We start from the raw sequence: 22,606 nt of genomic DNA on the forward strand, positions 1-22,606 counted from the left end.
AAAACCCTTGTACCTTTTGTCTATTCTCTTGTTCAAGAAACTTGAAAGACGATAAGCAGACGAATAGATCAGTCTCGGTCTCTCTCGTAAAAGTAAAACCCTGATTTTGATCTCGAATTTGAAGTGCGATCCGTTCTCAAAAAACGCTGCCGCTTCAATTCCTTATTGAATTTATTTACCCAATACTGAAATATGGGCGACAGTCAGTATTCATTTTCTCTCACAACTTTCAGGTATGCACTGACTTACATTTCCTTAGTTTTTTAAATTTAATATGAATTTTTTTAATAAGCAATTATTTGTATTTCTGTGATCGTGCAGTCCTTCTGGGAAGCTTGTTCAGATAGAACATGCCCTAACGGCCGTTGGATCCGGCCAAACATCTTTAGGAATTAAAGGTAATTTTTTTTAGGTGTTGAGTAAGAGATTCAATTGTTAGTTATTGGTAATTGGTTGGAAATTTCTAATGATTTATTGTTTTTGGGTGTTGGGTTTCTTGTTGCATTGCAGCTGCTAATGGAGTTGTCATTGCTACTGAGAAGAAACTGCCATCTATTTTGGTTGATGAGACCTCAGTGAGTATATTTATTTTATCATAGGAGTGATTTTGTAATTAGAAGTAACTGTAATGTTGCTGACACTGTAACGTTGCTGTCTTGCTGATATACTTACAATGCTAATATGGTAGACAAGAGAGGTTTTTGGTTTATACCCTGTTATAATAGATTTTGTCACCATATATCTGGTTCATAATTTAAATTTATGTATTTGTTTGATTGCAGGTTCAGAAGATTCAGACCTTAACTCCAAACATTGGAGTCGTGTACAGGTGCTTTTTCTTCCTCATCTTCAGATGTTTGATCAGTTCTTAAATTAATGATAGTATTGTGTATTTTCTTCTCTATTAAGAGTGCTGCTTGCTTATAGAACTATAGTTTCTGTTGTGTATTTTTTTCACTATCAGTGTTTATTGCAAAATACATTTGTTATGTGATGATCTATCACTCAATTCATTCCTTCGATAAGTTATTTCCTTAATCGTTGAATTTATTAGCAAAGGTCCTGATTGTTTTTGTTTGCTATGGGGTTTATGATTTGATAATTTTGATTTGTCTGGGAAAAGTGTCTCGCATCTTAGTTTTTGGTTGTTGTGTTGACCTTCTGTAATTGGCTCTGGCATGAGAGGGAAGAGCAGGTGAATGTTGCTTTTTATTTTTGATGGTTACAGACCGTGAGATATTCCTCAGTGAGATTATTTTATATTTTTTACTGAGGAAATCATTTAAACTTGGTTTAAACCATAGATTCCAGATTTGACTGTTTAAGATTTTGCTTTATTATAGCTCTCCAAATGCGGCAGAATCTTTGCTAATCCAATGTTAGTGGAGAAAACTTGTCTTCATCTTCCTAAAACAATTTGAAGTCTTCATAATGCAGATAACAAATTGTTATTACTGTGTCATTGAAGAGGCTGCTCTTTTTTCTATTTTCCTCTTTATGCAATTTACTGTATGAATTTATCTTTCCTTATTACTTATGCAGTGGCATGGGTCCAGATTTTCGAGTTCTAGTTCGAAAAAGTAGGAAGCAGGCAGAGCAATATCACCGACTATATAAAGTAACATGCTACTTCCTTTTTCTTACCGCCATTGCTGAAGCACATCTTCCTTTGTTCCTTCTTGTCGGTTCTCTTAAAAAAGTTTGGATACACACAATTTTTATCTTTCATAGTTAATGTTTTTTTTGTCTGATCACTTTTTAAACATAATAAGATCTCTCTTCAATCACTTCATAGAATTGACCAATATTGTCTGTAACTCTATTCTTTGATCACTCTGACTTAAATGTGTTATGATTTGCAGGAGCCAATCCCTGTTACTCAACTTGTTAGGGAAACCGCTGCTGTTATGCAGGAGTTCACTCAATCAGGGTAACAATAACCTCTTTATAACATGATATTGTTCTGATCATTGTAGTGATGAGAGACCTAGACATGTTCTAAATGTGATGCTGATGCTTTTTTATCAGCTTGGATTCAGTTGTCTCTCAAAGATAGATATAAACAAGATGATCTGATTCTTTCAGTATATTGTTTGTTGGAACTTTTATTTGAAACTTATATTTGTGAAGTGGCAGTGATACACATTGCCAGATGCCTTTCTTTATTAAATCTTCAAAGCTTTCACCTCAAATGACATTTTTTGTTTCTGGATACTGATATATTTGTTTCCTTGTACCAGTGGTGTTCGGCCATTCGGAGTTTCACTGTTGGTTGCAGGGTTTGATGACAAGGGTCCACAATTATATCAGGTAGTTCAGTTTTCCTGATCTAAAACACATTTTTTGTCCATGGTTACTATTTGTGTAGAACCCGGTGAAAGTTAAGATTTAAATTTCTGCTTTTAATAGTAGTGCAGCATGTGACTGATTTGCTCCCTACTTGAAAAATGTTTTGACTGACTCAAGCTGGCTTTCTATTTAAGATATGCACACATCAAAGGACTTCTCTTTCTAGCTTCATAATCCACCATCTTTTTTCACCTGAGGAATCACTATACATGGATCTTTTTGTTTGTTGGCATGTATCGTGTATGTGATATTATCTTACAAGTTTTAAATTTGTGCATTTTCGTCTAGGTGGACCCTTCGGGATCATATTTCTCTTGGAAAGCTTCAGCAATGGGGAAAAATGTTTCTAATGCAAAGACATTTCTTGAGAAGAGGTAAGTGTAATTCTTCTTACTCTTAGCTAGATCCTTCTCCAGCAGATATTTCATTTGTCCCATTTGTAAAATGAAATGAGTTTGTTCAAATAATGAATCATTGCCTTAATTTTTTGGATTATGAAGCATGCTATCTCTTTGTGTGTGTGTGTTTCTGTGTGGAAGGAAAATCCTGTACAATTCCAATGATCTGTACTCATAACTGTCTCTGTTTATGCATTATCAGAATAGTTGCCCCATAAGAATCATGGAGCCAACCTTAGTGGTGCACTAAATTTTATTTATTGCTTATACCTCATTGTATATCCAATTGCATTTTCCATGGAAAGTGGGAAATGACTACTAAAATTGTATTCGACATCAAGATAGTTCTTAGAAGTGAAATAGTTCTAAGTGGATACTTGACATCTCTCTTAATTGTTTCTGTTATGTGCTTGCAGGTATACAGAGGATATGGAGCTTGATGATGCTGTGCACACAGCAATCTTGACCCTGAAGGAAGGGTGAGCATCTAACTTTCTTGTCTTTGCATTAAATTGGAAAAATTCTTTGTAATAGCTATAGTAGTCCACTTATATGAATGACCATCTCACAGCATTGTTATAACCTTGCAATTTTTTCTGTTAATGTCCTTGTGTCAATATTCAACTCAACATAAGCTTAATTATTGTGAAAGAGGATTTAGCTTAGATATGACTAGTTGGAAATAAGTGGTTAATCGTCTCTACACGGATTTTCCGAGTAGCACGAGCCTGGAAGCTTGGTCCATAATTCTATTACATATAATTTAAAGTGTTGTGCCTTTGAGGAAAATCTTGTAATTTTGTGGTTTGCATGTTTGTGCAATGCAATATTTTGAAATGTGGATTGACTTTTCCTTTTTAATGGGTAATATAGCTCTCATTTTGCTACATATGTTACAGGTTCGAAGGGCAAATTTCTGGCAAAAACATTGAGATTGGCATAATTGGTGCTGACAAAAAATTCAGGCAAGTTTCATTTTTAATAACCCCTGTATGACAACTGATTGTTTGTATGGTGGTATCCTTTTTTTTTATTTTTTTGCATCACCTTTTTAAACTTATTTTTATTTGTGCTTCCCTGCCAATTTCATGGTTTCAGATTATTTTTCTAGTTTGAACGCAGCAGTACTTTAACCTCACGTAAGTTTTCCTGTTGTGCTTATCTCTTTGCAGAGTGCTTACGCCAGCTGAAATTGATGATTACTTGGCTGAAGTTGAGTAGATTGTGTCTTATTCATCAAAGAAAGCATAACTACTGTTCTGTGATCTTTCAAGGTTTAGATATTGAGAGATTGAATCCGGTAAACCAAAGTGCCGAGCAAGCACAATTTTTCTTTTGCACTGAACACTAACTTTTCAAGTACACATGAACGTTGAAACATGCTTCCGACATTGATTTCATATTATTATCTGGTTGACTGCTTGTCCTTGGATTCAGCACAGTTGAGTTGTCATGCTTATGGGAATGCATTTGGCAATGTTTGAGAGCTAAACATATACAAGGGTCTCACAATATGATTCTTCTTCTACTGATTTTGCTAATAAACACTTATAAACAGAATGGTAATTACCACAGGCCCTAATTAAGGTTCTTGAAAATTCTGATGGTTGATCCTTCCATAGTCTTTGTCAAGCCAAAAGCAAGGGCAAGTCTCTCGCCATGGTTCTGATGATTGTGCTCCTTTTGCTTTTCATCCTTATCTTGCAGTGCCTGGCTTGTATCAGGAGCATACCCTGCTTCTTTAATCATATTCTTAAGCTCTTCCAACTTCGCGTATATCTGCCTAGCCTCTTCCATCTCCACCTTTCTTCTTTACCCAACTGCTAGCAGGCTTCGCCATACAAGGCCACTCGGTGGGATTGTATTGGCATTTTATTAATGAATTATCTAGTTTTTACGGTGTAGTTTTTGCTATTAGGCGGGGTTGGCTCTTAGACCTAAGAGTTGTCTTGTTTAATTTAAATAACTCGGTCGTAAAAAGACAGTCCAGTTTAGATAAGGTTTTTTATTTAAAAAAAAAAATTACATGCAGCCAAACATAAAATATTTAAAATAATTTTGTCTACTTAATTATTAAATATTAAATTTAGATTTAATTCAACCAAAATTGAATTGAAATTGACCAATGGTCAAGTATCCATCTTCAATTGTGAAAATATCTTATTCAAACTGGTTTGACCTTAGATCGGTTGGTTGCTCAATCTGATTTTTAAACTATTAGATAGAATTGGATTTTTTAATATACAGTTGTCATTACAAAACAAACTTATTGAAAACTGGTATTAGATATTTTAGAGTGAAATTATATGATCAATTTTTTTTACAAATTTATTGATTTATTTAATTCTTAATAAACTTGATTAATAATTTTCTAATTTTTATTATTAAGAAATTGGGCCACGTTCCCTCTCTATTGCAACATAATCCTCATGATTTTCTAATTTGAAAAAGATTTATCTTTTAATATTTTTATATTCCCATTTCATTTCTTTTTTCTAAAATATTTTGGGTTATTTACGTTTATAATTGTAAGAGGCATTCAAACTAATCTTATCTTCTTTGAGGTGTTGGAGGAAATTAATCATCTGCAAGGATTACTCAATATTAAGCTGCCTTGTTTTTATATAAATGTTCTTGATTTCTTTGCCTTTCGCTTTGTTTAATATTTTCCTTCTTTTGTGCTGTGCCTTTCAGCTCAAGAATGGAGATGCCATTAGGCTAATAGTTTGATCGACTGATGAAGAAATCATTCTTCATTACCTTTACAACAAAACTTACGGCCTCCCACTTTCTTCAACAGTTGCTATGATTGAAGGTCACATATACAATGAAACAGATGTGTGGAAGAACTTGTTTGAAGTGATGGGGGAAATAGTCTTTATTTTTTCACAAAGCTTAGGATGAAATCAAAGAAAGGTTCTAGAGCTGAACATGCTACTGGGAGCGAAACATGAAAAGCTCATAATGATAAAGATTTGTACACTAGTCAATACGACATATTTATCCCACTGATAATAAAAAAATTTAAGAGTTATGCCTTTTCAATTGAAAAAAGAAAAAACAAGGTTAAAGTATTTTTAATATAATTGATAGCTTTATGTGTTGTTATCCCGTTTAAAAAAGTATCAAACATAACTTTGTAAAAAGAATTTTTTACTTAATTTGTCACTCCTTTTGAAATCAAAATGTTGATTTATGTCAACAATAATTTATAAGGGCTTGTTCACATTGCGGCCAAGGGAATTGATTAGGGTTGGATTTGAATGAAATGAATTAGTCGAGTTCAAACTAAGAATTGGGTTCTAATTAAAAAATAATTGAATTTGAATCGATTTGAATTGAATATAAAATAAATTTGTTTTCAAACCGAGTTTGAATCTCAACTCTTTGATCTCAAGCATGCTTTTTTTATTCGCGTCAATTTTGAACTAAGTTTTGTTTGAATTCAATCCAGGTGGAATCTGACCCGAGAATTGATCTTTTACAAGCATGTCTAGGCTTCTCAAGAGAATTTGATCCAATTGTTTACCATGTATTTTCGAACCGGGAAAATTCAACGTGTATTCACAAAGACTTGTTGAAATTAGGGCTGGATTCGAGCCGAGCCAGCTCGAGCTCGAGCTCGGCTCAGTTCAAGCCCGAAACTAGCCGGGCTCTGCTCGGCTCGATCAAGCTCGAGCTGGCTCGGGTTAGCTCGGTTCATTTTTTTTTAAATTTTTTATACAAAACGGCTTAGTTTTGATTTTTATATATACACAAAACGATGTCGTTTTGATATGAAAAACGAGCCGAACCGAGCCGTAAACGAGCCAAACTTAAGCCGAGGTCAACTCGAATCGAGCTCGAGCCGGCCATAAAAAAACCGAGCCGAGCCCGAGCTGGCTGCGAGCCGAGCTCGGCTCAGCTCGAATCCAGCCCTAGTTGAAATGATTTGTTTCCTTCAGGTTTGGCTGATTAAATATCCAGTGATAATGTGTGTTAGGAAAGGAAAAGAATAATCCATTTTGGAGAAAACACTTCATATTCAGCCATTAAGAGCTCAACTGCTGGTTCCCATTGTTAAAATTTTCAGATTCTCTCTGCTTTCCAATTTTCTCTGCAACAGAATGTAGCCTCCCTCCCTTTAGGGTGAATTCGAATTGAATCAAAACATAAAACAATCAAATTTGGCTCAAATTTAAAACAAGCAATTAGACATCAAGCTCAACTCGCTCAATTTGTGATTAATTCATTAGAAAAACTATCAAAAAAAAAAAATTCACTTAAATTTAAGAAAAAGAAGTCAGATAAGAAAAAAAATTGTCAAAATAATTAAGAAAAGGAAGAGAAAATAAATCTACGGTTGCTTGACGTAACCTTGAGTTAAGCCCAAACCAGCTTGAATCAAATTCTACCCTACCCTCAGTCATTTTCTTCATATTCTCACTTGTGCTGTCATCAGATCATTAAACTTTCTTAAGGTACAAAAATTGTTAGTAGACTTGTTTATAAATCAGATTATACAAAAATTGTAATTAAGAATTTGACTCTACTCTAAATAGATTTAAATGTACATTTGGTTAGTAAAAACTTGGGAATGCAGTTTTGAGAAAACAGTATCTACAGAAGAAAAGTCGACATCAAAACCATAGCTCTGCCCTCCATACTGCACATACAAGTACTCTCTAGCGGATGAAGGTAAAGGCAAAATTTCACAAATTTCAGGGAAGTCTGACGTTGGTGGTGAAGGGAAGTCTCTCTTTTTCAGAGAATAGTAAACATCAGCTAAAAGAAGCCAAATAAGATCAGGGTCTATGGCTGCAAGTCCAAACAAGGCATTTATCGATGCATCCCTGAGCCCTACCACGCCACTACAAGCTATTCCCACAACTAGACCACTGACCTTCTTGAGGACAACCTCCAATGCTGAAGCACTCTTTTTGTTTCGAGACAAATCGGCAATCATATTGAGCATTGCAACTTGAACTTTCAAGTTAGAGGCTTCAGCTACAGAGTCTTCGGCAGAAATAGATGTGCTTCGATAGGGAAGTTGCAAAGGCACTTTTTCATCTTTCGACTTGGGGTTTCTCATAAATGGGGATGTTGATAGAAGTTTCCAGAAGTGGGGGCCGTCAGTATGGAAGCGGCGTGAAAAGAAATCCCCTCCACAGATCTGCACGACACTGCTTACCACGGTTAAACATCTCCGGATGGTCTGTTGATATAGAGTTAAAAAAATCTCATTATCAGTACAGAATTTTACATGTGTATGAAAAAGGAAATTCTAAAGAACCAGTACTCACCACTGGGTTTTTGCTTTGAACACAAACAACCAAAAGAGGCCATATTTTGTTCATTGCTGGAAGCAATCTGTTCTCGTCAGTCCCATCTTCGACTGCTTCCATGTTATCTAGAAGATGATACAATGCTCTTGATCGAATCACTTCTTCAATTTCTTCTTTAGTTTCCTTTTCATGCTTATAAGCCTCCTCAACTTTTGCCAGCGTCACAATGCCATCCTGAAAAGATTGTTCACCATACAAATGCATACAATTTAAACAAGTTATAATGACAGTATAATCTTGGTTAATTATAAGACAGAATTCAAGTTTTGTCCACCATAAATACAGCCTGAAAGTACCTCAACTATATCCAGAGCTACCAAGCAAGCTGCTTGCTTCATCGAAGCTATAAGTGGAGTTGCGGTGGTTAAACATGAACCAGCAATAGATCCAACTGTTCGTCTATATCTTTTCAAATCATTCAAGTTGAACAAAACACTCTCCCATTCTTCTACAAGCACAATGTCAACACCAAGTACCAGTGCAGCTTATGTTTTAGTCAGCATGAACTTTCACAACATACAATGTAATTCACCAATTTTAAACAAACAGTAGATGGCCTTATGAATGTGAAACAACTGATATTCATTAGGAGATAATCCTTCAATCAACAATTACCTGATTCTTTGTCAGATATACTAATGTCATTGTCATAACATGATCCTGCATTTTCCTTATCTTCCATGTCAGTTATTTTGGACCTGACACTCGTAAGATAAGATTCAGCTTTACTTGGCAATGAACTGGCCTCAAGCTTTGATGCCTTAATAATTTCTGCCACTGCCTAAAGACAAAAAATTGTTGAATTTAGACCATCTTTGTTTGCATCTTCATGCTGGGAAGAATATAAATTAGAATACTAGCAAATACAACAATATGCAAGAGTTTATGAAGCAGTACAAAGAATTTGTGCAGCTAAAGAGATATGACCTTTAAGAAGGGTACAGTTAAATCAGGATGCTGATGCCTGCCAAGGATCTCAAGTTCCTGTGAAACACAGCGCATCTGCAGAATGTGACAATCCCAGACATTAAAATTACAAGTTGAAAGATCTACAGAATAGGCAAAGCTAATTCTTTAACAATGAATGAACCTGAAAAGGAATCAAAATCTAGAGTGGGGTAGGTCATACCGGTTCTTCCAGTAGAGGTAATATTTTGTTAGCTATCCCAACATAGGAAAGCATCGCAGCAAGCACATTGGGCACATGTGGGTCAAGATCTAAATGTCGTAGTTGTCGACATACAGAATCAATTACATAGTCTGCATTTGCTAAAACCAAGTTTCCGACCTGCAAATTGGTAATATAATAACATTTATGAACCATCATATTGAGCCAAAAAGGAATTTATTCATTAAAGTCAAAGCTCACCGTTTTATAGCCTGATATGGAAGCAAGTACATGTAAAACAGCATCAGAGGCACTCCTAACTTGGAAGTTAGAACATGTAAGATTCTCCATTAACAGATAAAGAGATGAATGAAGAAATCCGCTAGAAGCAAAATCTTTTCCGAGGCACAGAGCAAAGATACCAATTCCGTCAATGATGACCTGTTTGAGAGAATCAATGGAAAAATCAATACTTCATACTAGAGCTCACCAATGACAAGCAGATGAAAATTTAATAAATTTTGCACAATTGGTAAGGGAAAGTGCAATTTCCTGGTGTAGCATAGCAGTGTCATGAAAAAAGTGCAGAGTAATATCTTCAACTTCTCCATCAGATTGTACAAGAGAAGACTTATGATCCAATGGGAGATCCCATAATTCAGGAGAGAGATACTCGTGTATGATTTTACCAATGCATTCGATCAAGTGACTTTTGTCACTCTTTCGCTGTTTAATCTTCCAAATAGAGTCATCAAGATCTGAAGGCTGAGCATCAGTCAGCTCTGCATCAAATTCTTTAACCTCTTCTCTTCTTGCCCTGAACTTCTGAAACATTCTAGCGAAAGTATCGACTGCCTGATCTGATACACCAAATATCATCTCATTTATGATACATGCTGCAGTGCTGGCCTGATGTAATAACTGTCCTGAACCAGTTCGATTATACCAAGACTGCCAACTCTCTTTATTGTACTCTCTCACACGAACCTCAGCAACCAATTTACGCAAATAACCCAGTGGAATATCAGTGATAATCGATAAATGCCCTTCACTTTTTATGTCTAGCAGGCAGCAATAGCAGAGGTACTCAGTGTGAGTACAGCACAAATAGAAGAGTTCAATTTAAAAAAAAAAAGATATATGAACTCGAGAGTTGAAATAACCTGGCAGTAACGATAAACCAACAAGTCTAAGAGTTCCTGCAAGAGCCTGATATAGTTTCCCACTGCTAACAGAAACAAACCAAGGTGGCATGCGTGGGAGTTCATATACTTTCTGCTCAGCCTCCTGTGGGTACTGACTAACTTTTTCCTGAACATATGTCAACTTTGAGATACCAGATGGAACAGAACCCGTGAAGGTCTGCCCGAGATTGGTAAAATGAGCACCAGCTTTGAGCTCTGCTACAGATTGAATAAATCCCTTTGAAGATGATCTTGCTAACATAAGCTTGTTAAGAGAACCAGTAAATGCTGAATTTTGACTAAGACAAAGGGCAAAAACATCCAAGAACCTTGCGGCTGTCACCTACACTCCACACAAGAAAACATCACAAATGTGCTGCAACAATTAAAATCGGACTTACAATAAAACAATCTGAACCATTTCAAACAGATGTTAAAATAGAAGCTACAACATTGCAGGGGAAGGTAAAATATTGCTCATACTTTTGACTATATATTTAAGAAGGTTGTATATTTCATTTTTGCTCCCATTTTAGGTATTGCAATGTCAGAGTATTCAAAGTGCAAGAGACATTAGTTAATCATTACACTGAAAAAGCATCAAAATAATTTAGAAGACAAAGATCACTTGATTTAGAAGATAAATAAACCAAAGGTATTATAAATATTAGGGATGTAAGCACATACAGGAGATTGAAGCTGATCCAACATGAATTGAGGACCAGAATAATATATTACTACAAGTAATTGCTGTGCATGTGAAAGCGCAAGTGAATCCTCATTTCCCAGCACCACTTTTGGAAGCTTTTCAATAAGCCTATTGAGACAAGAAAATGTAGAATTTGTAGAAAAATCCCATCTAAGTGAAAAGCATTCTCAAGACAGAAAGTCCAATCAGATATAGTAAAAACCTGCTAAAAACATCCAAAACATCTAGCTTCACATGATGTTTCCCTCTTGGCGAGAATAAATATTCAAGAAACTCCTGGGCAGCGGTAGATATATCTTCATAGTCATCAACAACCAAAACACATAAGCACTCCTGCATAAATAGCAGCAGAAATCACATAGAATACAAATACACAGGCAATAAAAAATGTAAAAGAATTCATTTAACTGCATGAAACGCTGGAAATGAGATTACAAGGGAAAGCCTAATAAAAGAAGCCAGCTAACAGACAAATTAATAAAATATAGTGTTTCAAGCATTGTCTGGGGGCAACCAAAACAACAACACTTAGATAGTTACAAATTTATGACTGCATAGATTGCAAAATATTAATGATCTTGGGCAGACAAAAGTTATGACACCTCTTCACAGGCAAACATGGCATTCCTTCCTCAAATCTCTCAATCTCTCAACTCATTCCTAAAATGAAGGTATTCATATCATTGCTGTACCAGCAGAAGCATACTATATAACATAATAACCTTGAGCTAGCACAGAAAGATCAAAGTTCAGTGTGCAGATAAAATCATCCTAGCTCCCAGCTTACCAAAAGCATCAATCTGCTGTCTTTCAGCGTGTAACTGCATTTTGATAACAGTCCTCGTACAGCAACAAGAAGTCCCCCTCGTACCTTCCTAGAAGGATGAACACAAATCTGCGAATCAAGTTAAAAATATTCCATGAAAAAAAAATTGAGGTTAACAAAAATAGAGAGCTCAGATGGCAGTACAGCAACCTCAAGAATATATAATACAACATCAGATGTATGAATTAAAACATACATGAGGAAAAGTTGCACACAATAGTTTATTCACATGTCCTGAGGTTTTCTCAATCCAATCTTTAGTGCGATCCACATGCAAGGATCCCATTCCCTTCACAGAATCAACACTCCTCTGCTCCCTGAACTCAGATTTGGGAGTAACAGTTTTTACTAGTTGACCACTCATATCGTCTTGAAAAGTTTTACTCTGACCTTGTGCTTTAATAGGCAACTGACGAAGCTCCTCCATAATTGAATGCATAGATTCTAAATTCTTAGAATCAACACCAACTATGACATTTTTGGAAATATTAAGGCCAGATAAATTAGCATCATCCTCAAGGACCATTATAAGATATTCAGCTAAACCCCTGATTGCTTGATCGATAGCTTCAACACTTCCAGCAGCCCCACTTATCATCGTCTTTGATACATGCAAAACTTTGGCAAATTGACTAACTACACCAGGTAAAAAGAAAGCCAACGCGTCTGCAGTACCTACCTGCAAAATGACCACTAAAATCAACTCAATTTTTCATACAAAAAGAATAATAATTCTTTTCATGAAATGATACCAGTAATTTCTCAGCTATAAAACACAAGCTAATAATTTTGTTTTATCTAACCAACAAGTTCCACATGAAGAAAGTTCATGCTTTTGCAGACTTAGCAAGCCCAGAAACTCAGTTTGTGAAATAGTTTTCCTAGTTTAGATGACCTCAAATTATCTCCACAATAGGATGGTGAATGAAAATTATAATACAAGTCCCAATAAAAATTCAAATGTTTCCTTTCTTTTTTGTAGGGAAAAAAAAAGGATATGTCTAATTGTTATTATTAATGTGAAGTAGTCTCAAATTTTCTATAATCTGTTCTCGATGCAAACATATTTAATGTTCTACATGGTGGGTAAATCAAGTTGATGGAAAACTTCTGTAGAACATTTTGGGATAGAAAAACAAAGACAACAATAAGTCATACATTAAAGTGCCTCACCATTAGTGTTTGCTAAATACTGCAGAATTACCTTAGCTGCAAGTATGCGTAGGGTCAGGAAGGCTTCAATACGGAGTTTCCCACTTCCCCGTTGTCCACGTGAAGCCTCAGTATCTGCAGCCTTTGCATAAACCCCATCATTGATTTCATAGAAAGTAACAGACAACAGTGCAAAAGATTCCAAACAAATCAAATGTCATATAGGAGAAGAAAATAGTGTACTTGGAGAAGAAGTGATAGCCACTGTCCAACAGCAGCCGAAGCCTTTTGTGACTGCAAAAATGCAACTAAGCATTCTCCTGATAATGAAGCTCCAGTAACTTGTGTTCGCAAGTTTCTGGGTTCTAAAAGCTCCGGCGAACCCAAAACTTGTTTACAGGAGCAGGAGCTATCCACACAGGGATGTAAACTCAAAAGCATAGCCCTGAAACATTTGATCACTCCCTCACGAAACTCTTCAGAAGCCTCGGATGGAGAAAGCAAAGCTGCATATGTCAATTTCTTCAGCACCACAACCATCTGCAGAAGACGCACACCACCACACTCATGTTATAATTCACATAAAATAAGCACCCAAACCTATAAGTTCCACCTTAACCAACCAAGTAACAGGATTTATATCACTATACATACAAAAACTCTCTTCAACAACCCATATAACGGACATTAAAGCTCAATCACATAAACTACTTTTTAATTCTATTAGACCAAAAAATAATCGTAAAACAGTTACAAATTGAAGATTTTGACATAAATTTATGAGCAAACAACCATACATACATCAGAATTGCCTCTTGACAAACCAACCCAACCAATAAGTTTCAACCAACTTAGCAACATTAACTTGTATAACTATAGATGAAAAAGCTTTTTAAAATAACCCAGTATATGGGACATCAGACGTAAATTAACATACTTAACCTTCTGAAGTTACATCAAAACCAGATAACCTCAATGTGACATAAATTTACCTAAAGTAATAGCAATATAAGAACGAACCTGATCAACAGAACCTAACTGACACTTGCCGAGAAGCTCCTCCAAACATTTTAGCACATCTTCCGCTACTCTGTCACCCACTTTATTCATTACACTTTCCTTCGCAGAGCTTCTGTTATCAACTGCAGCATCCAATAGAAGCAGCAGAGGTAACAAAGTGTAGCTGAAACAAACACGTTGACAATTAAATTAACATAACACAAAACAACAAAATTAAAAATTAAAACTTTTAAAAAATCCAATAAATTGAAAAAAAATAAATAAATGGGTTACTCGAAGAAAGGCTGGAGAGAATGAGACGGAGTGTTTTGAAGTAGTTGAAGGAGTGAAGAGAGTGAAGAAGTGAAGAAGAGTGTTTGCCGGAGTTCCGGGAAAGTTCAAGGAGGTCTAAGCAGTAGGCTTGTAGCTGCGAGAACACGTGGCTTGCTTGAACCTCTTCGTCGGTGAACCCGACTGTCAGATTATCAGGATCTTCTTCTTGTTGAGGTTCCATGAGAAGGAAAGAAGCACAGAGAGAAAGGAAGCGCGAAATTGAAGAGATGTAGAAAATGGGAGAAGAAATTAGAAGAGGATAAGATAGTAATTATAAAGAAAGCTAGGGGTTACTTAATAAAATTTATTTTTACCACATGAACCACCTAATTTTTAAAATCCTTTTAGGGCCTTATAGTTTCAAATTATTCCAACAAGTGGGAGAGAGTCCCTTATCTTGCAAAATGAGGGAAATTTAAATTGCTATACATTATATATTGCTATTGATCTCGATTTGTTGAACATATGATAGTAAATTAAAATATAAATTTGATAATACATTTATCTTTATTAGAAAGAATACAACTTTCATTTATTAGAAAAATGAGTATTTAAAAACATGAGCCTATGCGATAAAAAATATATATTATAAATTGCAAGTTTATAAATATGTTTGATAAAATTATTTTAATCTTTGTTTAAACAATTTATCAATGATAGTAATTAATTTGAATTGATTTTTTGACCGAGTTAAGGTTTAATTTGAATCTAAAATCAGTGGTAAAAACCAAATTGAAGCTTGCTTGTTGGACTCACTTAATAATTGTGTATATTTTTAATAATTTATACACTAACATGGACTTTTTTGAGTATTCTAAGAATCATAGGGTTCACTTGTTACTAATGTTGACATTAAGGGATTCTTTAATTCTCTATTTAAATCTTTTTGGGCTATGAGTCCATTGGACCTTTGTAGCTGATGGTTTGGGAAATGGGCTAACAAAATATGGGCTTTTGGGAATTTAAGTCTAGTGTTTTAATTACATCTGAATTATAAATTGTCAGTATTATTTACTATTGCACTATTTTCCCATTGTTGAAGCCGTCGGAATGCATAAAAAAGAAGACGAAGAAGGAAAAAATCATCAGAAAAGAAATTGTCAAAAACCCAATATCATTGAAGAAAAAGAAAAATTATTGAAAAAACGAAAAATTTGAAAGAGAAAATGAAATTTGTCGATGAGTAATTGGATTTGACTCATCTCGATTTGAACTCAAGTGAGTCTATCTCAACTTGAATCGGCTCTTTTTGAGCTAAGATCAAATTAGTTTAATTTAGATTTAATATTTTTTTTCTTTTTTAATGAAATAGTTCCAAATTTGAGTTGATTTGGGAACTTGTTTTGGATTCCCTAATTTGGCCCATTTAATAGATTCACTCAAAAAGGGTCCAACTTAGTCCAATAATGAAATATTCAAGCATGTCAAAAAGAGTTTCGAGCACATCATACCCATTTCTTCGACATTCCCATTTAAATTTTATTTCTTTTATTTATTATTTTCATTTGAGTGATGTCATGTGTTCGGTATCAAATCAAATACCAATGAAGATATATTATTATTTGATTAGATATTAATTTATCTTTAATTTAAAATTAGGATTAGATTCAAACCGAATTGAGTCTAGCTTGAACTCGATTCGATTTATATATAGTTGAACTTAAGTTTGAGCTCGTGAAAGTCAAGCTCGAATTTAGTTTGACTCATTTTTTGTTATTAAAACGACATCATTTTAATACATATTAGATAAAATGACATTTTTTTATATCAAAATTTTTAATTAAAAAATTTGGTAAGTAGCTTGAGATCAAGCTCGACCGAGCTTGTATAGGATTGACTCGTTTTAGGCTCATTCAAGTCAAGCTCAAGCTTAAATGAACTCAGTTCGAGTCTAACCCTATTTGAAATCACTTAATTATCAATTAACCAGTCCGATCTCTAATTAATCTAAACCAATCCTTTCACTGAGGTAATATCGGATCCAAATAAAACATTGCTTCCAACTTTACTCTTGTGTCCATGTACTTGAAATAAATCTCTAAGTAAAAAATTTTGATAAATAAGTGGCAACCACTTTGGCAAGTTGAGAAATCTTTTTGAAGGCAAAACATTTTAAATTCTTGGTTTAAAAGTGGCAAACATTTTAAATTTTAATGGATTTGGTTTAGAAGATCTTTACCTATAACTTAGAAATATAAATATCCTATCTAGATTATTATAAAATATTAAATTCCCCTTGTTGGTTCAACTCCTTATGAATGAATATAGTTAAGATGGCATTATCCATGTAACATTTTTTGGGGATCATTAAAAGATATTTTGACCAATTATTTTATTAAATTGTAAGATCTACAAAGATAGGGTGTGTTTATATTATGATTTATTTTAGGCCAAAAGACTATTTACACCCAATGTTTGTTGGAATAACATATTCTAATTCTCTAAATTTTGAAAAGTCATATTCTCATTCATCGTCTATTTCCGTTAATAAATTTTGTTACATAAAAAGGTAAGTAGTTTCTTTTGCATAAATTTATCTATTTTCTCTTCTTCTTTTTATTATTTATTATTTTCAGTTTTTTTTTTTTTTATATTTTCCCTTTCCAAAAGTTTGGGATGAATGGTAATTTTTAAAAATCTAGGAGTGTTAGAAAATTTTTTAATAGGGATTTTGTAAATTTCAAAAAAAATTGGCATTGTTTTTTAATTTTAAAATTTTAGTATGTTTTTTATAGTTTCAAAAATAACAGTTACACCCCAAGGAATTAAAGAAAATGCAATATTTTAAAATTGAATAAAGTTTTGATTTTTTTTTTCAAATCAAAGTGATCAAATCTTAAAGTGAGGAAAATATATCATTAATTTGATATTTATATTATGAATTAATAATAGTTTTATAATTACAATAAAAGGGCGAAACAACCGTTTCCAGAAAAATCAAACAATTTTTACTAACGAAAGTTGATGACAGATAAGATTTTGGATTTTTTAAATTTAAATAATAAAATTTTGTCATTTTATCAAACCATAGATGAGAAATAGTTATTTAGCCTTTATTTTATGTTTTATGACTAACAGTTGGTAGATTTGATGACCACTTCATCTATATATTATGCTTCACTAACATATCTAGAGAATGAAAAAAAACTCCAAAATAGCTTGTGACAGGATCATATTACTTTTTTATTTGGGTAATAAAGAACTTTTACTTAATCGAATCATTTTTTGTTTTTTTGTGTTTAATTGGGATTTTATTTGTTAACTTAGTTAAACTTGATTTGAATATAGCAAATAAGAGAAATTTTTTATCCATTCATCGACCGACAATTATTGCTCTGAGAAAATCCAGATTAAATTTTTCATGGGAAAAAGGATTATTTTCTATCTAAATTTTAGCCAATCTAAAAGTTACTCAGAAGAGATAAAAAATTCAAACTTTCATCCATAGTCAAATTACTGTCCAAATTTTCAGTTAGAGACAAGGGTAAAATCGTTATTTTACCTATAAACTTTGAACTTTAAAACTTTTATCATTTTTCTCTCAAAGTTTAAAAACTAACATTTCAACTTATTCTTAAAATTTGAAAATTTTAAATTTTACTCTTAGGATTTGTTTCCTACTATGGCCATCACCGACGATCGACTCTTTCTATCGATCTTCTTTCTCTAACTACAAAGGATGACAAAGGACAAACCTTCATCGTCTAGATCTAGACGATAAAACATCATTTAGATCTTAAATAATAGATAAAGGACGACCTATAATTAGAGAAATTCTTGATCCATTCATCGACCTACAATTACTGCTATGAGAAAATCCAGATTAAATTATTCATGCAACAAAATTGGATGTGGATGTCACAAATGCATAATATGACAATAATTTTAGTACTCAAATCACGGTTTAACGCAACAGGGTCTGATTCCACTTCTCACCATAATATAATTTATTGTAGGAGTGTTCAAATGGGTTTGTACTTTCAATCTTTTCAGCTATAAAATTTCAAAGTGTAGGGACCCAAAAAGTAAATTACAAGTAATAAAATTAAATAGTTGTTAGTGGAGACTGTCACCAACCCATTAGCTATGCTTGATTTTAAATTTTATTTCTTCTCAAATTTGGAGGAAAAAAACAAATTAAATCATACCCCACCGTGGTCCTAAAGCTAGGTCTGAGTTAAGCCTACTTAATATTCTGTTTGAAATGAACGGAGTTTAAACTAGAATAAATTTAATTTGAGTTCGAATCAAATATTAATAAATTATCAATAAATTCATTTTCTCCGAAAATTCTTTTTCTCTATTAAGTGTTTTTCTTTCTCGATTCTTTCTTTAACAATTCATTTTTCATCATTTTTAATATTTTATAAAGACTTTGTAATGATTTTATCACCAAATTTTATAAATTCAAATCAAATTTGAATTGATTCTCATATGGACTTAGTGTAACTCGAATCTACCTATTCCACCTAAAAAAAAAGGCAAACATGTTGACATCAAGTTAGGAGTACCAACCACAATGTAGACAAGTGAAAAGGAGATTGATTTTGATTTGGACATATCTTGTTCAACTTACTAAGGATGATAAATATTTTTTTATTTGATGGAATAATGGGTAGAATTGCGATATTTCTCAAAGAGATAATTAAATGATCTGAACAGTGATTGTAACATACTTACAGTTTTCAAAAAATGTTGAGAATATTTATATTTGGAGTTTTTATTTTTTCTGGCCCTCAGGCCTAGAAAAGGATGGTTGAATCTGCAAATTAGTATCCACAAATGTTAAAGTCATTGACAGATTTATGCATGGCCATGATTATTTTGACCATTCTTTGAGCCAATAGTGCAATACAAACATCAATCCATACACTAATTTTTCGCGCCAATTTATTTTTATAAATTAATATATTTTAATATGTGTAAATTATTTTAAATTAAAAATAAAATAAATAATTAAATTTCCTAATTATATCAATACATATCAATTTACATGAATATATTAATAAAAAATGTAATAAGTATAATATTATTTGTGAGAAAATCGAGACTATAACACGTGTATCATGTTTTGCCTTAAAATAATTGTATAATCGAGTTCTAATACTACTCTTAGATGTTATTGGGTTTCTCTCAACCTAAAAGCTGACTAAAATGTGAGAGATTCCTCACGCTTATATATTAACATAATGTCTTTTCCAACCCATATGAGACAACCAATAATCTTCTTTTCACATATTGGGTAACACTTTTTACAATCAATCATTCGAAAGAGCGATAGATCATACTTTTAGGTGAAGTTATTATATTCAAATTCTAATATCATTGTTAAGTGTTTTTGGGTTTCTCTCAACCCAAAAACTAAGAGATTAAGAATTTCTAACACTTATGTACTAACATCTAACGTCTTTTTCAATCCACTAAAATAACCCAACAAAAGATGACAAACGTTACCAGTGTGAAACGTATGACTCAAAAATAAGAGAGGGCAAAATGACAAGCCATATGAGTTGCACCAAATAGAAATTAATGTTCCCGACAAATGTCAATCACAAACTTCCTCTTGGTTGAGTAAACATATGGGAAACAGAGAGTTTTTTCAACTCCTGTCAATGGCAGCAATCACCTGAACCATGCAATAACTTTTATGGCATGCAAACCAAGTCAAATTGATTAAAAACTTGTAGTGTTCACCTATACAATAAATTCCCATCTCAAATTCAATCTTAACATTCATATTTTCAAAGTGTAGAGACCTTAAAATATGATACATTAAGAGGAAGGGCATCACCAACCCACTCAGAAATCTTTGAATTTCTTGAGGAATGAACAGTTTGCTTGGCGTATATGATTCAGAATTATACTGCATTTTAAAATACATATAAGATGAATGTATAGGCCTAATCATGTATTTAGTTAGAAAAGAAACAAGAAAAAACCACTTTCTGATGTATATATGAAAAGTAGTCAATTTTGACAGGCTGATTATATCTAAGAACTACTGACTTGAAACACTGTAAAACTTTTATTCAGAATACTGAATTGTGTGGTGATGAAAGCCATCCAGGGTCAAAATCTGGTTTCAGCAGTATCTCATAAGTTTCTGAGATTAGTGGCTGAGTTTCAGCTTCATTCTTGGCTGAATTTTCTTGATTTTGATCTTCATCAGTCTCCAAGCCAAGCTCAGATTCTAAGTACCGAAACCATTCCCTGCTATCGACTTCATTATTGTTGTTGTTGTTGTTGTTGTTGTTGTTATGTCCATCGCAGGGGCTTGACGTTTGGCTTGCATCCACTTCATGTACTAATTGAGCTTCTTCATTAGATTGGAATGAGTCTAAGCTATCTAACATGTCCCAAAATTCTAAATCTGACTCCAATGGAATTTCAATCACATTGTTTGCTATGTCGGGTTTATTCACCTCTTCTAATGTGTTCATATTAAACTCATACACTTCGCCGAACTCGAAGAGTAATGAATCTGTCATGTCACTTGGCCTCGCGCTGGAGTTATGGGAAGAGCAAGAAGAAGTTGGTACTTCTGTTTGCACCTCCTCGGTGGAGTTGTTCTGTGTTAAGTCTTCAGTTTTGTCATCTTCTGTTTCGCGAGGCCTTTTGGGGGCATGACCCTCATCCCACTGGTATGTATTAAGGTCATTTTCTGCGTTACCCCTTTTGCCAGGGGACTTAAATGAGGTAGACGAAGAAGATGAACATGAGGTCAGTGAGGATTCCTTGGATTCCTGATCCGTATTAGCATCTTTCAAAGACAATTTTTTCTTCAAATGAGTGTTCCACACATTCTTAATCTCATTATCTGTTCTTCCCGGCAAATAAGATGCAATTTTTGACCACCTGGAAAAAATCAATTTGCCATAACTAGTCAAGCCAAAGCAATTCACTGACACCGAAATCAACAAGTTTTTCTACTGCACACTTACTTGTTCCCCAGAGTCTGATGCAGTTTCATTATAGTCTCCTCTTCCTCTGCAGAGAAGTTCCCTCTTTTCACATCAGGCCTCAGGTAATTAATCCATCTCAGTCTGCAACTTTTACCACAGCGCAACAGCCCTACAAAATGTCAAAAAGCACAAAAAATAAGTCCCATCTGCAGGCCTTGCCTTTGAAATCCGCATTTTCTACCATTAACTTGTGTATTGATTTGTACATATACACACTTTTTTCTCATGCTTAACCTCCATTGTAGCATGAATTGGATGAAGATAAAGCTCTGTATACTAGTCAGCAGAATAAGGTTGATGGCATTGTGATGTGACCACCATTAGAGAGTTTAATTGGCAGAAAATTTTCAACTTTGACAGATGTGACAAGTAAATATTTTCCATGCAAAGACAGAAAACTTTAGCAGGCAATTAATGCTGCAAATTCTGGTGATTTCTTTTCCTTGATGAAACAGTGACACTAAAGGTGAAAACCTGGCAGGGATTGTGACAAAATATGCGTCACAAAACAAACCCAGATTTCAAAATTTAGGTAAAAAGTTTCAAACTTTTTGGGTTCCTGTTGGTGGAGTTTGGTGAGCTTTCTGCATACTGTAAACAGACAATGAAACAGTTCTAACAAATGAACCAATCAACCCACCATGAAAAATGGAACCCAGATGTGAAGAAATGCAGAAAAATAAATGAAAGTGATTATGAGACTCACCAGCTTGTATAGGGAGAGCCCTCCAGTTATCATGGCCATGTTTCTGAATAAAAGTGATGAGCCTCAAGTCCTCTGCAGGGCTCCAAGGACCTCTCTTAACTTGGCTCTTATCACAACATGGTGCTCTTCCTTTTCCCATGATGAAGAAGAAGATGATGATGATGATTGATGATGATCAAATGTTGCTCACTCTGAACTCAAACAAGCAAGAATTTTAACTCTATATATATAGAGAGAGTCTGAAAAAGAAGCCTGGCCACACCCCACAAGAGTCATGCCCTGAAAAAGAAAATTAAGCCTTAGGTATATATAAGGCAATAAATAGAAATAAAAAAAAAAATCCTAAAAATCTTTGGAATTAATTTTAATATCTATTGTCATGTAGATGGATTACTCTTCTCAATTTCATAGAGTTTTTCCACTCTAAGTTACCAATTTTCTTTATTCTTTTATATTATATTAATTATATATGTATTTTTTTTCCTTATTTTGAAGACATTATTTTATATATAAGGTATGCTACGTTAGTCAAATAAGTGTTGAATTTCTAGCCCTG

General features: G+C 33.8%; 3 protein-coding genes across 3 annotated transcripts; 1 reads left to right on the top strand and 2 right to left on the bottom strand.

The window, feature by feature from the left end:
• The first annotated feature begins 23 nt into the window (after nucleotides 1-23).
• Nucleotides 24-4,188, top strand: LOC123197943 (proteasome subunit alpha type-2-A). The gene is made up of 11 exons (XM_044612469.1): nucleotides 24-233; nucleotides 322-398; nucleotides 511-575; nucleotides 783-829; nucleotides 1,543-1,618; nucleotides 1,863-1,930; nucleotides 2,241-2,310; nucleotides 2,638-2,723; nucleotides 3,164-3,226; nucleotides 3,647-3,712; nucleotides 3,920-4,188. Exons 1-11 carry the CDS (start codon nucleotides 193-195, stop codon nucleotides 3,966-3,968), a joined length of 708 nt encoding a protein of 235 aa, XP_044468404.1. The 5' UTR covers nucleotides 24-192; the 3' UTR covers nucleotides 3,969-4,188.
• A 2,976-nt stretch (nucleotides 4,189-7,164) lies between these two features.
• Nucleotides 7,165-14,626, bottom strand: LOC123197998 (TELO2-interacting protein 1 homolog). The gene is given in 18 exon segments (XM_044612565.1): nucleotides 7,165-7,941; nucleotides 8,030-8,245; nucleotides 8,368-8,519; nucleotides 8,687-8,852; nucleotides 8,999-9,073; nucleotides 9,201-9,359; nucleotides 9,441-9,620; nucleotides 9,732-10,240; nucleotides 10,343-10,706; nucleotides 11,051-11,180; nucleotides 11,275-11,405; nucleotides 11,860-11,967; nucleotides 12,095-12,577; nucleotides 13,103-13,192; nucleotides 13,294-13,590; nucleotides 14,071-14,233; nucleotides 14,344-14,414; nucleotides 14,417-14,626. Coding segments are annotated over 18 exon segments (4,092 nt in total). The 5' UTR covers nucleotides 14,564-14,626; the 3' UTR covers nucleotides 7,165-7,290.
• A 5,632-nt stretch (nucleotides 14,627-20,258) lies between these two features.
• Nucleotides 20,259-22,316, bottom strand: LOC123197630 (transcription factor MYB58). The gene is made up of 3 exons (XM_044611961.1): nucleotides 22,051-22,316; nucleotides 21,324-21,453; nucleotides 20,259-21,237 (listed from the first exon to the last, which is right to left on the bottom strand). Exons 1-3 carry the CDS (start codon nucleotides 22,187-22,189, stop codon nucleotides 20,412-20,414), a joined length of 1,095 nt encoding a protein of 364 aa, XP_044467896.1. The 5' UTR covers nucleotides 22,190-22,316; the 3' UTR covers nucleotides 20,259-20,411.
• Nucleotides 22,317-22,606: the final 290 nt, after the last annotated feature.

The sequence above is a fragment of the Mangifera indica genome, chromosome 15 (assembly GCF_011075055.1).
Source record: "Mangifera indica cultivar Alphonso chromosome 15, CATAS_Mindica_2.1, whole genome shotgun sequence".
In the NCBI taxonomy this organism is placed as follows: Eukaryota; Viridiplantae; Streptophyta; class Magnoliopsida; order Sapindales; family Anacardiaceae; genus Mangifera; species Mangifera indica.